The following is a 13,991-nucleotide window of genomic DNA, read 5'->3' as shown; positions in this document are numbered from 1 at the left end:
CAGCTCATGTTCCCCAGCCAGTCTAAATCCTTCACCTGATAGGGGAGATTTCTGAGATTCAGAGAGGTCAAGAGAACTGCTAAGGTCACACAGCAGGCCACACAACAGAGCCAACCCAGGTCTCCGGCTCCCAGGCCAACATCGGTCCCACTGAACCACACCATTTTGTCACTCAAATTCCCCTTGGCCTTCATAGCCCCATCTTCAAAAATTAGCTGTCCAGAAATCCAGCAATTCTTTTCAGAAGTGTTAAAAGTTCATATGTCTTTTGACATAATTCTGGACGAGTAACATTATTTATAACAATGTAAAACTAGCAATCACCTAACCGTCTAACAACAGAGAACTGGTTTTAAAAGCTAATGTTGCATCTCAAGCAGCCATTGAAGAAAACACTGTAAAGGAATTCCTACTGCAGGAAAATGCTAGTGCCTGCTTGTTACATTTGAAAAGGCAATACAGCCGGACTCCAATTGTGTCTAAAATGTATGCAATAATTCATTTCAAAAAGATTAAGCATCTACTATGTGCAATAGAGCAGGTGCTAGGACACAGCTGTGGCTCCTTATTTAAATGTTAGGAAAAAGGTTGGGGTCTTAAAGGCAGAGTGCCAAATGCGAACATGAGAAGCAGAATGGGATATATGACAAAATACCATTTCCATAAATTGAAAATATGCGCCCACAAAACACCAGCACAGGTTTTGCAAGGTAACCTACAAACGAAAGAGCCATCAAAGATGTTAAAAGAGCTGCCAGTGGTGTGGGGAGAGTGCAGAGAGAGCAAAGGGAAGAAATGGAAGACATGGAGAGGGGGTGGGGCCTTGAGGGGACAATGTCCTGCTGTCCGGAACAGAGGAGCTGCCCCATTAACCCAGATGGCCCAAAACAGGGAAGGGGCGAACAGCAACCTGGGAGAATATGCAGGAGAATAGGAGAGGTTTATTATCCTCTGCATGGGTTCCTATATTTTCTGGATTTCCTATAACAGACATGCATTCTTTTTATAATTTTAAAAGCAAATAATTAAAAACAACAACAACAACAAGCATAACTGGTGCAGCCCCTGTGTCAAAACAGTTTGGTAGTTTCTCAAAAATGTACACACAGAACTACCATACGACCCACCAATTCACTCCTAGGTATATATTCCAAAGAACTAAAAGGAGACATTCAAACAGATACCTGCACATCAATGTTCATAGCCACATTATTCATAATAGCAAGCAGGTGGAAACAGTTTACCCGAGTGTCCATCAACAGATGAATGGATAAACAAAACGTGGCACACACATACAATGGAATACCATTCAGCCATAAACAGGAACGGAATTTTGATACATGCTACAACATGGAAGGACCTTGAAAACACTACGCTAATTGAGATAAGGCAGACACAGAAGGACAAATAGTCCACTTACATGAGTTACCTGGAATGGGAAAATTCATAGAGACAAAAAGCAGAATGGAAGTTCCCAGGGTTGGGAGAAGGGAGAAAGAGGGAGTTATTGTTTCGTGGGTAACAGAATTTATGTTGGGGATGATGAAAAGTATCATCATCTATACTGGATATAGACAGTGTTGATGGGTACAAAGCATTGTGAATGTAATTGATGCTACTGAATCGTACACTTACACATGGTCAAAATGATAAATATTATATTTTGGACAATTTTTTAAAATAATAAAAATTTTACTTAAAAGAAAAAAAAAAAAAAAAGAGCTAGCCCGCTGAGTCACTGAGTGGGTCTCCCAGAGCGGGAGGAGAGGAGCCTGCACCAAAGACCATGGTGACCAACTGACCACCAGGGGGCGGGTTTCGCTTTCTTAGGACTAAAAATGGAATCTTCCGACATGTTTTCATGGGTTTGTTTTTCAATTTTATTTTATTTTTTTATATAGCAGGTTCTTATTAGTTATCTATTTTATACATATTAGTGTATACATGTCAATCCCAATCTCCCAATTCATCCCACCACCACCCCAGCCCCCGGCACTTTCTCCCCTTGGTGTCCATATGTTTGTTCTCTACATCTGTGTCTCAACTTCTGCCCTGAAAACCAGTTCATCTGTACCATTTCTCTAGGTTCCACATATATGCATTAATATACGATATTTATTTTTCTCTTTCTGACTTACTTCACTCTGTATGACAGTCTCTAGATCCATCCACGTCTCTACAAATGACCCAATTTCGTTCCTTTTTATGGCTCAGTAATATTCCATTGTATATATGTACCACACCTTCTTTATCCATTCGTCTGTCGATGGGCACTTAGGTTGCTTCCATGACCTGGCTATTGTAAATAGTGCTGCAATGAACATTGAGGTGCATGTGTCTTTTTGAATTATGGTTTTCTCTGGGTATATGCCCAGTAGTGGAATTGCTGGGTCATATGGTAGTTCTATTTTTAGTTTTTTAAGGAACCTCCATACTGTTCTCCACAGTGGCTGTATCAATTTACATTCCCACCAACAGTGCAAGAGGGTTCCATGGGTTTGTTTTTGATGATGGAGTTTTTGTTTTTCCTTTCACACACACACACACACACACACACACACACACACACACACACACACACACACCACTATCCAAGGAGAGTGACAAACAGGCCTGGGAGGAAGAATCAAGGAGAGGCTCCCACAGAGCTGGTCTCTGACCCCACTGGCCCTCCTGTGCCAGGCCTGCACCTGTCCTGCAGGGGCCTGGGCAGGTCACTCTGCCCCAAAGCCCTCCACAGCTCAGCAAACCTTTGCTCATGCCCATGCTGGGAACCCAGGGCCTGGCACAGAGCAGGAGGAGGGGCAGCAAAGATAGAATGGCTGGGCAGTCAGGTAGACAGACCAGTGGGTGGGTGAAGGGGAGGCCCAGCCAGCAGGAAAGGCAGGGGTTTGTCCCAACCTCCTCGACCAGCCCAGGCTCAGAGACACCACATGCCCAGCAAGGCCTCCAGGGACGGCTCAGCAACTTGGATCTTTGGAAAAGAACCATCGACCTGAATATGGTTGCTGGCTCTGCCCCCGGCTACCTGCAGGACACCTGCCTGGGCCTCCATCTTCCCAGGTGGAAGCGGGCTTCCCTATGTGGGCGGGTTGTGGGGACCTGACACCAGGTACCCAGAGGCCCTGCAGTCCAGGCCTGCACCACACCCGGCTGTGCTCTGGGTGCCGGGCTCTGAGTTCGCTGTGTGTGTTTGCACCTGCCCCTCACCTCTCTGTGCCTGGAGCCCCAGCTAGAGGAACACCCGCACAGAGCCCAAGAGCAGTTCCACCCCAGCCTGGCCGCCCGACCCTGGCACCTACTTGGCGTAGGCCTTCTCCACCAGGGCACACCAGAACTCATTGCGGGAGCTGGAGTGGCAGTAGATGAGCTGGTTGTTGACTGTGGGCAGCCGGTCATCGATGACCACGTCCACCCACTCCCCGAAGCGCCAGAAATGGAAGTGAAAGATGCCCACGTAGGTGTTGGGCTTCTCGGGGTCCCATTCCTGCTCCTTCCAGTCTGGGATGACCTGGACGGGGAGGGGGACAGGATGGGACACACTGAGGGTCACGGCTGGCTTCCTGAGGAAGTGGGGCTGCATGCCTCCAGGGAATCAAATGGAAAGGAATACTGGGTTCAATTCCCATCTCTGCCATGAACCAGTATGGGACTTGGGCAAATCCTTCTCATCTCCGGGCCTCAGTTTCCCCATCCCTGAAGGGGTTGGAGGCCCCCTGAGGCTCCTCCCAGCTCTGTCATTCTAAGATTCTATGAGCTTCCCCTTCCCTTCCTCATGCCTCCATCTGCATCCTCCCCCTCAGAAATATAGCACATGCACCCAAGTTCCCGCCTGGTCAGTGGTGCCACCCTGCCCCCTGCCCTGCCCGAGCCAGAAGTCGGCAGCCATGCTGGCCTCCCCACTTTCCCTCTCTCCATGCAATCTGAGCTCCCACATTCTGCTAAAATGCATCTCCTCCTCTCCAGCCCCCCGGCACCACCCTGGCCCGGTCCCCCATCTCCTCGCCCCGGGACACTAACAGCATCAGCAACCACATCTGCTCTTGCCCCACACAGCAGCAGAGTGATCTTTCTGATCAGGTCCCCTGGAAAATAAAGCCCAAACCCTTAATATGCTCTGTCCTCAGGCTCGTGTCTCTACCCTCACCCACCCCAGCCTCCACCTACTGCGCCCTGCTCCAGGCTCTTTCTCTGGTCAGGAACTCTGCACCTGCTCTTCCTGCAGCTGACTCTCACTTGTCCTTTAGGGCCTACCCTCCTCCTCCAGGAAGCCCTCCTTGACTCCTCAGACTAGGCCAGGACCCCTGTCCATCCAACTCACGGCCCCTGGCACTTCTCCTCTGAGACACTCTCCCCAGTTATAATTACACAAGTGTGTGACATTGTGTTCAGTGCTGATACTGTCACTGGAATGTCAACTCTCTTAGGGCAGAGACACGTCAGTCTTGGTCACTGCTATCCACCCAGCACCTAGTCCAGGGCCTGGCTCAGAGAGGGTCCTCAATAAACATGTGTTAACTGAATGAATAAATTCACAGGCATCCACTGGGACTCTTAATAAAATTGATTATTTATGGAGCATCTTGGAAATGCCAGATACCAAGCCTGTGACTGCAATGGGTTATCTCGGTTCAATTCACACAACCACCCCATGAAATTACTAATATATCCATCCTTACTTTACAGATGAGAACATCAAGGCTCAGAGAGGGCAGGATCACACAGCTAGAAAATATACACATTCTTTGGAGGCAGGCAGACCTGGGTTTGAAGCCAGGATTCAAACGCAGGTCTGTCTGCCTCCAAATAAGGAGTTTTTTATCAGTGTGGACCACTCTGCACCCAGCCCCACACTGGCACTGAGGACCCAGATGATTCAGACATGGTCCCTGCCCTCGGGAGGCTCCCAGTCTGGTGGGAGAGGTAGGCACACAGGCAAGTGCTGAGGCTGACACGGGGTACATGCGGGGCCATGGAGAGAAGGGAGTGGTGGGCCTGACCCTGGAGGACAAGCAGTAGCTTCTGAGCAGGTGTCCTGAGAGCTGGCAGTGGGCATCGCCCCAGCAGACTAGGACAAACAGAAGAATTCGGGGCAGCAGGAGGTGGGGAGGCAGGGGAAAAAACCCTCACCCTGCTGAGTCAGGGGGACCTGCTGGCCCTTTCGGGCAAGGACCCAGAGGAGCCAAACCCCATCAAGACCAGAAGAACCATCTTCTAGAAGAAAATCACTCCCAGGTATGGGGGAGGGCACGCAGGCAATCCGCCTGAGGAGCCAGAGATGTATCAGGAGGCTGTAAATCCCAAGGTCCGGAGCAGCCTGGGCACAGAGACTTCAGCCAAAAGCCATTCCCAACCCCCACCCTCATTAAGGATGCTTCTGTTTACATGCCTCTAACCATCAACAGGGATGCTGGCAAAGAGAAATGCTCCCTAGTGGGACATTCGGGACCAAGACAATGAAAATGATAAGCACAGTGAGAGGCGCTACAGCCACTAATGGAGCCCAGCTAAGTGCCGAAGCGCCTGAACCCTCAGGGCTGTCTTCTGAGAGTTAGGGCAGGAAGTCGCTGCAGAAGGCCACCCACAGGCACCAGTGAGGGAGGCAGGATTCACACTCAGGGCTTCAGAGCCTGACACAGAGTCTAGAACCCAGCAAGGGCTGATTACTAGCTGGTCCCTTTTCAGTCAACTGGGTGTCCTTTCTCAGTGAAAACTCCCAGGCCGGCCTCTGCCCTGATCCCTGGCAGGTTCCCTGACACTTGATTTCAGGACAGGAAAGTGTATCAAAAATGGGGTACAGGGACCTTCCTGGTGGCGCAGTGGTTAAGAATCTGCCTGCCAGTGCAGGGGACACGGGTTCGAGCCCTGGTCCAGGAAGATCCCACATGCCATGGGGCAACTAAGCCCGTGTGTCACAACTACTGAGCCTACACTCTAGAGTCCGAGAGCCACAACTATTGAGGCCATGTGCCACAACTACTGAAGCCGCACGCCTAGAGCCCGTGCTCTGCAACAAGAGAAGCCGGCCAATGAGAAGCCCGCGCACCGCAATGAAGAGTAGCCCCTGCTCGCAGCAACTAGAGAAAGCCCGCGCGCAGCAGCGAAGACCCAACACAGCCAAAAATAAATAAATAAATAAATTTATTTTGCAAAAAAGGGGGTACATGCAGGGGCACAGAGCAATGGAGAGTCAGAAGCTGGGAACACTGGCCTGGCCACTGCACCCTCCTCCACTCCTCCCTGCTCTGAAAGCTCTGGGAGGGAAGAAGAGGAGCCCTGCAGGAGCTGGGAGGTACCACTGGGGCCACGGGAGGATCATTAAACCCAGGGCTTGGCTCTGAACCCTCTGTTACTCAAAAGGCAGCTAATGAGGCTCCAGGGCCTGTGATTAAGAGTCAGCGATCTCCACGGGCCTCAATTTCCCTCCCACACCACAGCCCTTCAAGGAAGCCCCAGGCCAGCCTTCTCACCCCTCAGCCCCTCTCTGCTGCCAGCCAGGGTACCAAGCGAGAGGAAGCAGTCTGTCCAGGGAGGTGTGCTCCCACGGGCACACAAACCAGACACCCTCCACACCACATCCGGTCATGCCAGAAATCAAGGAAGCAACCAGAGGATTCAGGACCAATCTGAAGAGGCTCCCACTAGCCAAAGACGGGCCAATCTGAGCAGCAGTAAAGGATAATGACAGTGATGAATGAAAACACATCCGATATGTTCAAATCCATGAGACCATGATGATATTAACACAAACAAATAATTAGTCACTATTGGAGGGTGGCAGGGAAACAACTCATTTTTTTGAAACTGGAAATCGAAAGGAAAAAAAAAATCAAAGACTTAACCTGACTTTTCTATACAAACTGTGCCATAGAGTAACCAACAGCAGATCAAGGGAGGTTTTTATCTGGTGATGAATTCCATCTAAGAAGTGAGAAGAAATTAGAATATTAGACTCCTATGCCTTTTTTCTTTTTAATATATTTATTTATTTATTTTTGACTGCGTTGGGTCTTCATTGCTGTGTGTGCAGGCTTTCTCTAGTTGCGGCGAGCGGGCGGCTACTCTTCATTGTGGTGGGCGGGCTTCTCATCGCGGTGGCTTCTCTTGTTGTGGAGCACAGGCTCTAGGCGCACGGGCTTCAGTAGTTGCAGCACAAGGGCTCAGTACTTGTGGCTCGCGGGCTCTAGAGTGCAGGCTCAGTAGTTGTGGCGCATGGGCTTATTTGCTCCGCGGCATGTGGGATCTTCCTGGACCAGGGCTTGAACCCATGTCCCCTGTTTTGGCAGGTGGATTCTTAACCACAGCGCCACCAGGGAATTCCTAGACTTCTATTCTTTTGCAACCACTGACAAATAATGGATTTAGGTAATCATGGCTTCTAACATCGATTTAGGATCACCGACGGTTCGTATGTCACAAAAAAGAGACAACCCGACATTATGTACCTCCTGAGACAACTTCACCTATGAAGCAGTTGTGCAAAAAAAATTGTGCCGCATCTTATGAAGGCTCCAGAGGTGAGTGCTACCTCACAGGAAACTCAGGGCACAAATGTTAATCAACACCATGAAAACAAAGCCTGCAAAATCCAGATGGTTGGAAACTCCCAGGACAAATGACTGGCTTCTTCAGCAACTAGATTGCAAGGGAAAAAAATGAAAAGATGAAGGGGAACCCACGGACTGCAGTAATGGACCTTTGGATCTGATTCAAACAAACTGTAAAATATACATATAAACATTTGTGACCCAGAGTGGAAACCAGAACATTTACTGGGTATTTGATGATATTAAGGAATTATTATAAAGTTACTTTAGTTATGTTACGATATTATGGTTCCGGGTTTTGAACGAGTCCTTATCGTTCAGAGATACATCCAGAAATATTTACAGATGAAATGACATGCTGCCTGGGGGGAGCGGGGTTGTAGAGGAAACAAGAATAACCACGAGTTGGCAGTGGTTGAGGTGGAGGGATGGGTCCAAGGGCTCACTAGGCTGTCTCTCTCCTCTCGCGTGACTACAGTTGAAAAGCCCCATTGCCAGGGACACTAGCTCCCTGGCCCCGGCATTCAAAGCCCTGCGGGCAGCTCTCAGCTTCACCCCTGAACACTGCCTCCCTCAGGCCCTATAGGAATGCCTCAGGCCACCTCAGCTTTGCACGGGTGGCTCCCTCTGCCGGCCTCATCCCGTCCCTGTCCCTCCGGGGCCAGCTGAGCAGCAGCTTGCAGGGTCCTCCTGACCCCACCCTCCCCTTGGGCGCCGTCCAGCAGCCCCTCCCCCAAGCTCCTGCTCAGATCCCCACCACCCAGCACAGGGCCAAGGCCAGCTCCACAGCTGGCTGAGTCTTTCTGGGAGGAAAATCCCCAAATGCCGGCCGCAGCGAGGGCCTGGACAGCTGGTGAGCTTGTACACACTACTGGTGTGAAAGGAAAATACACATGGAGTCAGTTTTACTAAGACAGCGCTCTAAAACGGAGCTGGGAGGCCACTGAGAAAGTGTGATTTCTGCACGTCATCACCCGCACAGAATCTGAACTTTGACCACTTCTTGTCTTAACGCAGCCATCCAGAACATTTGCCCAGTGTTCCAGAAACTCAAGATATTTATTGGATCCTTACCCTAAAATAACTCTTGACAGCCTCAAGGACACATATGTCCTTTAACGACCTTATGGCTTTCGCCTTTACAAGCCCGACTTCCTCTTCCCTGGAACGCTCTTTGGTTCTACCTGAATCTGTGTCTCCCCCGTTGCAATTCCTAAGACCTGCAAATAAAGCTCCTTGTCCTCTGTAGCCTTGATACTGATTGTCGTTTGATGCTGGACATCAATTTACCAACCTCGGTGTGTGGCTGGGACTTAAGCTTCGACTAGGTCGCCTCTCGGAGCCTCAGTGTCTCCGCATCTACCTACCCTCCCTCCAAGGCTGTTGTGGGAACGAAGGTGGAGAACGGCCTTGGCTGTACTGCATCAACTGTGGAGGGCTGTGCACACATGAGGGGTCGTCCCTGCTGGTGTGTGGAGTACATGGTGTGTGCAAACCTCGGGGGGACCTGGTCCACCTCCCTCCCAAGAGGAGAAAGGAAAACCTTAACGACAGTCCACTGTGCAGATGGGAAAAACAGGCCTGAAGGGGCTGGGGCACCTCCTTGGGCTGACCGGGCAGTGAGGCAAGAACTCTGTGGGATTTGGAGCCCCTCGTGCGCCCATTAACAGCCACCCACTGCAGAATCACCCAGAAACCTCAGAGTCCCACTGATGGGTGTGCCACAGTACCCCCTGGTGCCCCAGGACCTGGAGCACCCCCCGGTGATCTCCCCCAGGGACTCCCACCCAGACCCAAGTGGCTGGGCTCAAATCCTGCTGGGACCCTGGGCAAGTGAGTGAACGCCCGTGTGTGAGTGTGTGCACAGAAGCATGCATGTGTACGTGCAAGTGTGTGCGTGTGTGTCTGTCCGTGTGGCAGAGAGGGAGCTTCCCACACATTTCTGCTTGGGACCCCAGAGGGCCAGCCAGGAGCATTTCTAAACAAGGCCAGTAGGGCTGCAGGCTGAGGGGCTACAGTGGAGTTTCCTGTGCTACCCAAGCTGGGTGAGGTGAGCCACAGTCCTCTCCAGATCCTCAGAACGAGAGGGTCCCTGGTTCTGAGCATCTGGTTTCTCAGTTCTCAGCTTCTGATTCCAAGAGTCTCAAATTCCTGAGTTTCAGACGCCACAGCTGGAAGAAGCCAGGAAGATTGGGCAATCCCCACCCCCAGCCCCTTGGGAGAGGAGCACCTCCAGCCCACCACCTGGAGCGTGGGGTGCTGACACACCTGCAGGGGCCCCGGGATCCCTGTTCACAAGGAGTGAGCACAGCCAGACGCTCAGAGACCTGGGCGGCCCCTCGGGCTAGGCTCCCAGGCTACTGTGAGGGCTTAAGGTTCCCTCAGCTGGGCCCTTCCAAGCCTGGTAATGGTGAGGAGAATCCACTCCCCCATGACCACTCTCTCCAACCACAGAGCCAGGCCTGGACCCTGCCTATCCCTCCACCCCACACTGCCTGCTGCCCTAAGCACTGGCTGCTGTGTTGCCTCAAGCAACTCACTACACCTCTCTGAACCCTACACTCTTCCTTAGTAAATAGGTTCTCCTAACACCCTCCTCTCAGAATCATGGTGCAAAGTGAGACTCTGGGACTGGGAAAGTACAAGGAGGAAATCCAGAGAGGAAGCCCGTGTGCCTCTCAGGAAGCTCAGTGCTTCACTAGCTTTAAGTCATTTCATCTTCCCAGTGACCCGATGAGGAAAGAACCATTACTATCCCCACCGACAGATGAGCAAACAGGCTCCGAGAGGCTGCTCAGGGTCACGCGGGTGGTGGCTGGCGGCAGCGCCAGGCTGGGTCCCTCACCCTACCGTACACTGGCTCAGTGGGAGGCAGGAGCTCAGGAAACTGCGGGTCTCTCTGCTCGGTGGTTTCTCACAGGTTCCGTGGACAGCAGGTCCTCATCTCCCATTCCCTGCACTCCCCCCGACCCAGTCTCAGGAGCAGAACCAGGCCTTCTACTGCCGTCCTCGGGGTGGGAAGCCTGGGTTCCCATCTCTGTTCCCCCCCACCCCTCCCAGAAGTATCTTTAGGAGTGGATGGAGGCTGGGGCTGGAGGGCAGGGCTTGGGGAAGGGAAATGAGGCGGCAGCAGCTACTCTGGGCAGGGCTCTGGGGTGGAGGGAGACGGGGATGCGAGACCTGCCCGGGGAGCTGTTCCCAAGCAAAGCCCCAAGAGCGGCCTCGGAAGCAGGGCCTGCCCTTGTCTTGGGGGAGAAGCCGGCCTTGCCTGGGCCTGGGCCCTCAGATGGGATGGGGGCATCGGCCCTTCCCGTCCCAGGGTGCCAGGGTCATGGGGTCGAAGGCCCACAGACCCAGAGCTTGATCCACGTGCACCCCGTCGCCGGCCCCTCCACACACCCTCTGTGACTTCGAGCCAGCAGCCTCCTCCCCGGGCCTCTGTTGTCACCGTCCACAAATTGAGTGAGGGTCAGGGTCAGGTGGGGCACTAAGGCGACGTGGTGACATGGGTCTTCTCTGGTCAGTGGGGGGGCAGGGCCGCAAGGGGCTTCCGAGAACCAGGCTGTTCCCTTTAGAAGGTCTGAGGCTGGGAGAGGGTCAGGGGCTGCCTGAGGACATACAGCATGTTAGGGAAATCGGGGCACAGGCCTGATCCCACCCCACCTCTCAGCCACTCCCCTGTCGCGTCTGCCTCCTGCCCGGCCACCCTGCAAGGGAGGGAGACTCCAGATTGAGCACGGCTTGGTGGGTCCCCACCATCCCCTGTGGGCCCCAAGTGTCTCCCCGAGGCCTCAGCATGGCTCTCTCCATGCCCCATACAGAGGCTGGTCTGGGGGCCACTGGAGAAAAAACTGCCAGGGCTGTTGGTTCCTGGCTGGGTGTCAGGGGACCTGGTTTCAAACCCCATGCTGATGTCTGACCTTGGGCCAGTCACCACCTGCTCTGGGCCTCAGCCCTGAAAGCGGCAGGAGGAGGGGGCAGGGGTGTGCAGGGGGCCCAGGGAGGGGTGGCTCCTGGGAAGAGAACGCGTACCACGAGGCGGGGACACACAGGCTTTACCGGGGACACGCAGTGAGCACGGCAGAGGCACTCACATGCCTGCACAGAGCAGACGCGCTGGGGTGCGGATACAAGCAGTCTGCAGCCAGAGGGGCCCCAGAGCTGCACGGAGGGGTCAAGCAGAGAGGCAGAAGGACAGGGCCATCCACAGGGGTCTAGCCTCCAGGCTCCCCCGGAGTCAGCAGAGAAGCAGGCAGGAATCCAAGCGTGTCCCGAACAGACACCGAGCTTCAGGTTAGAAAGGACCATCGCTCACACCACGGCCAAATCTCCCACTGAAGAATCAACTCCAACTGCTTCTGCTTGCCTGCCTCCAAAGTGGGGGCCTGCCCTCCCGGCAGCCCTGGCCACTAGGGTTGGCTCTGACCCTCCATCTCTCAGTGCCTCTGCTCCCAGGGCCCTGCAGCCCCCCGATGGCTCTGCTTCACGAGGGAAATGTCACGGGCGCGTCCCTGACACAAAACAGGGCTGACCTGGAGACACGGTGTCGGGGGCGCTTCCTGAGGTGCCCTCGGCTGGTGCCAGGCCTCAGAGGAGCTCACTGGGCCTGTGCAGCGTGAGGGGGGCTTGGAACTGAATCTGCTGGCAATTGTGCCTCAGTTTCCCTCTGTTTGGTGAGCGGGTTCTGCCCTGTGACCTCTGAGGCCAGTGTTCCGCCGTCACACCACACTCCAGCCCACTTCTGACCATCACCATCACAGCTCCCCTCCAAGGCTGCCCCCGATTCCCACCCCTCAACCCCACCAAAGGTGCCGCACCAGGATGACACACCTGCCTTCTCCGACCAGTTAGCCAGGAAAAGCCTGACATCCCAGGAGGGCACACCTCAGGCCCCAGAGATGTTACTGTCTCCAGCTCCAGGGCTCTGGACCCCCTCTCTCCAGCTTCCCCCAGGCAGAGGGAAACCTGTTTACTACACTGTTCCCCACTTCACCGGCTCAGGAGCTTCCCCTCCCCAAGGCCATCCTGATCAAGCCCCTGCTAAGGGCCACCAGGGAACCAGCTGGGCAATTCAGGCTTATCCACAGGGCAGGTACGGAATACAACCATATGAATATAGCATGCTCTCTCTCAAGACATATGTGTATGTATAGATAGATACATCTCTATGCAACGTTTCTGAGATCTCCCCCTTCACTTCTCCCCTCCTGAAGTCCCAGAAAACCAAGAGCTGGCCTGCACAGCCTCCAGCGTGCCAGCCACTGCCCACTGCCCAAATCAGCCCTCACAGCAACCCTGCCCAATGTCTTAAGAGCCCTGAGGTGTCGTGGGCCCACACAAGGTGCCCGGAGCAGCAGGCTGAGTGTTCACCTCCAGACACGGACACTGGGAAGGGGCATCGTGGCCAGGAGGGCAGCAGATGCCTGTGTGCCACTCTCCAAGGAAGCTGCTTTGTCATCTCTTTGTCATCTCTGGGCCCCTGTCTCCGGAGGAAGCCCAATGGCTGGTTCCTTAGAGGTGTCTCTCTCGGTCTGTGTCTGTCTCTGTCTTGGTCTCTCAGTCTCTCTCCCAACAATGGAGCAGAGAGAAGGCCATCTCCCATGGCCTCTCCATCTTCCCACACTAGCCCCGACCAGGTCTCCATGGTCTACGGCAGAAGCAGCGGCTGCCAGGTCAGCTTCTAGACTACGGAGCCCTTGCATCTTCCTCCCGTGAACAGGAGCGCCAGCACCAGGGAAAGGAGAGAAGGAAGGACGCAGGCTCAGGGGTCCCGGCCAAGCCAAGTACAGGCCAGCAGCTAGAAGAATGTCCCCAAACACACACATGGGGGAAAGGGGTATGGGCAGGGGCCAGGCAGGTGGGCCAAGGGAGAGGGTAGCAGCGGGCAGCTGCCATCAGAGCTGGCTAAAGACCACGGAGGCCTTGAGGTTGGCAGGCTCGATGCCCTCGCTGAAGGTGATGAGGAAGTACATGACCTTGCGGATCTTGGCCAGCTCGGACAGGCGCTCCCCAAACTCCAGGGCGTCGGCCTCATTCCAATCCATGGCTTCCGAGTCCTCCTTGCGCCAGAAGATGGCAGCGCGGTCCAGCAGCTGCCGCGTCATGAGGTTGGTGAGGTCGGGCATCCAGATCTGGGAGGTGCCCGTGATGGTGACCTTGCCCGGCTTGTCCAGCATGACGTTCAGCCTCTGCTGCTGGATGAAGTCGATGTGGTACACGGACTCGGCTGGCGGCGGCAGCTTCTCGCCATCCTGGCGCTTCCCCCCGCGCTGCTTCAGACTCTCCACGCGCAACCGCATCTGCTTGGTCAGGTCCTCACCCAGGACCAGGGGCGTGTCCAGCTGGGTCGGCTTCGGCTCGTTCTCCGCCATGGCCCCCTCGCTGCTGCCGCCTCCACCGTCCAGGAGCCGAGTGGACTGGGGCCTCACGGCCAAGGCGAGAGGC

General features: G+C 54.1%; 2 protein-coding genes across 4 annotated transcripts in view; both read right to left on the bottom strand.

Annotated features, from left to right (window-relative positions):
- CAPN5 (calpain 5) overlaps window positions 1-13,991 on the bottom strand; it is a 57,501-nt gene that overhangs the window by 10,890 nt on the left and 32,620 nt on the right. For all 3 annotated transcript variants that reach the window (XM_060303751.2, XM_030835992.2, XM_060303750.1), the window contains exon 4: window positions 3,303-3,511. In XM_060303751.2, coding sequence (XP_060159734.1) covers window positions 3,303-3,511 — 209 coding nt within the window. The remainder of the gene's footprint in view (window positions 1-3,302; window positions 3,512-13,991) is intronic.
- On the bottom strand, window positions 13,442-13,918 carry OMP (olfactory marker protein). The gene has a single exon (XM_060303313.1). The coding sequence runs from the start codon at window positions 13,916-13,918 to the stop codon at window positions 13,442-13,444; it is 477 nt and encodes a 158-aa protein (XP_060159296.1).

This window comes from Globicephala melas, chromosome 8 (assembly GCF_963455315.2).
Source record: "Globicephala melas chromosome 8, mGloMel1.2, whole genome shotgun sequence".
NCBI classification, from domain to species: domain Eukaryota; kingdom Metazoa; phylum Chordata; class Mammalia; order Artiodactyla; family Delphinidae; genus Globicephala; species Globicephala melas.
The sequence above is the reverse complement of the archived record's forward strand: the minus strand, read 5'-3'. Positions and strand labels throughout refer to the sequence as shown.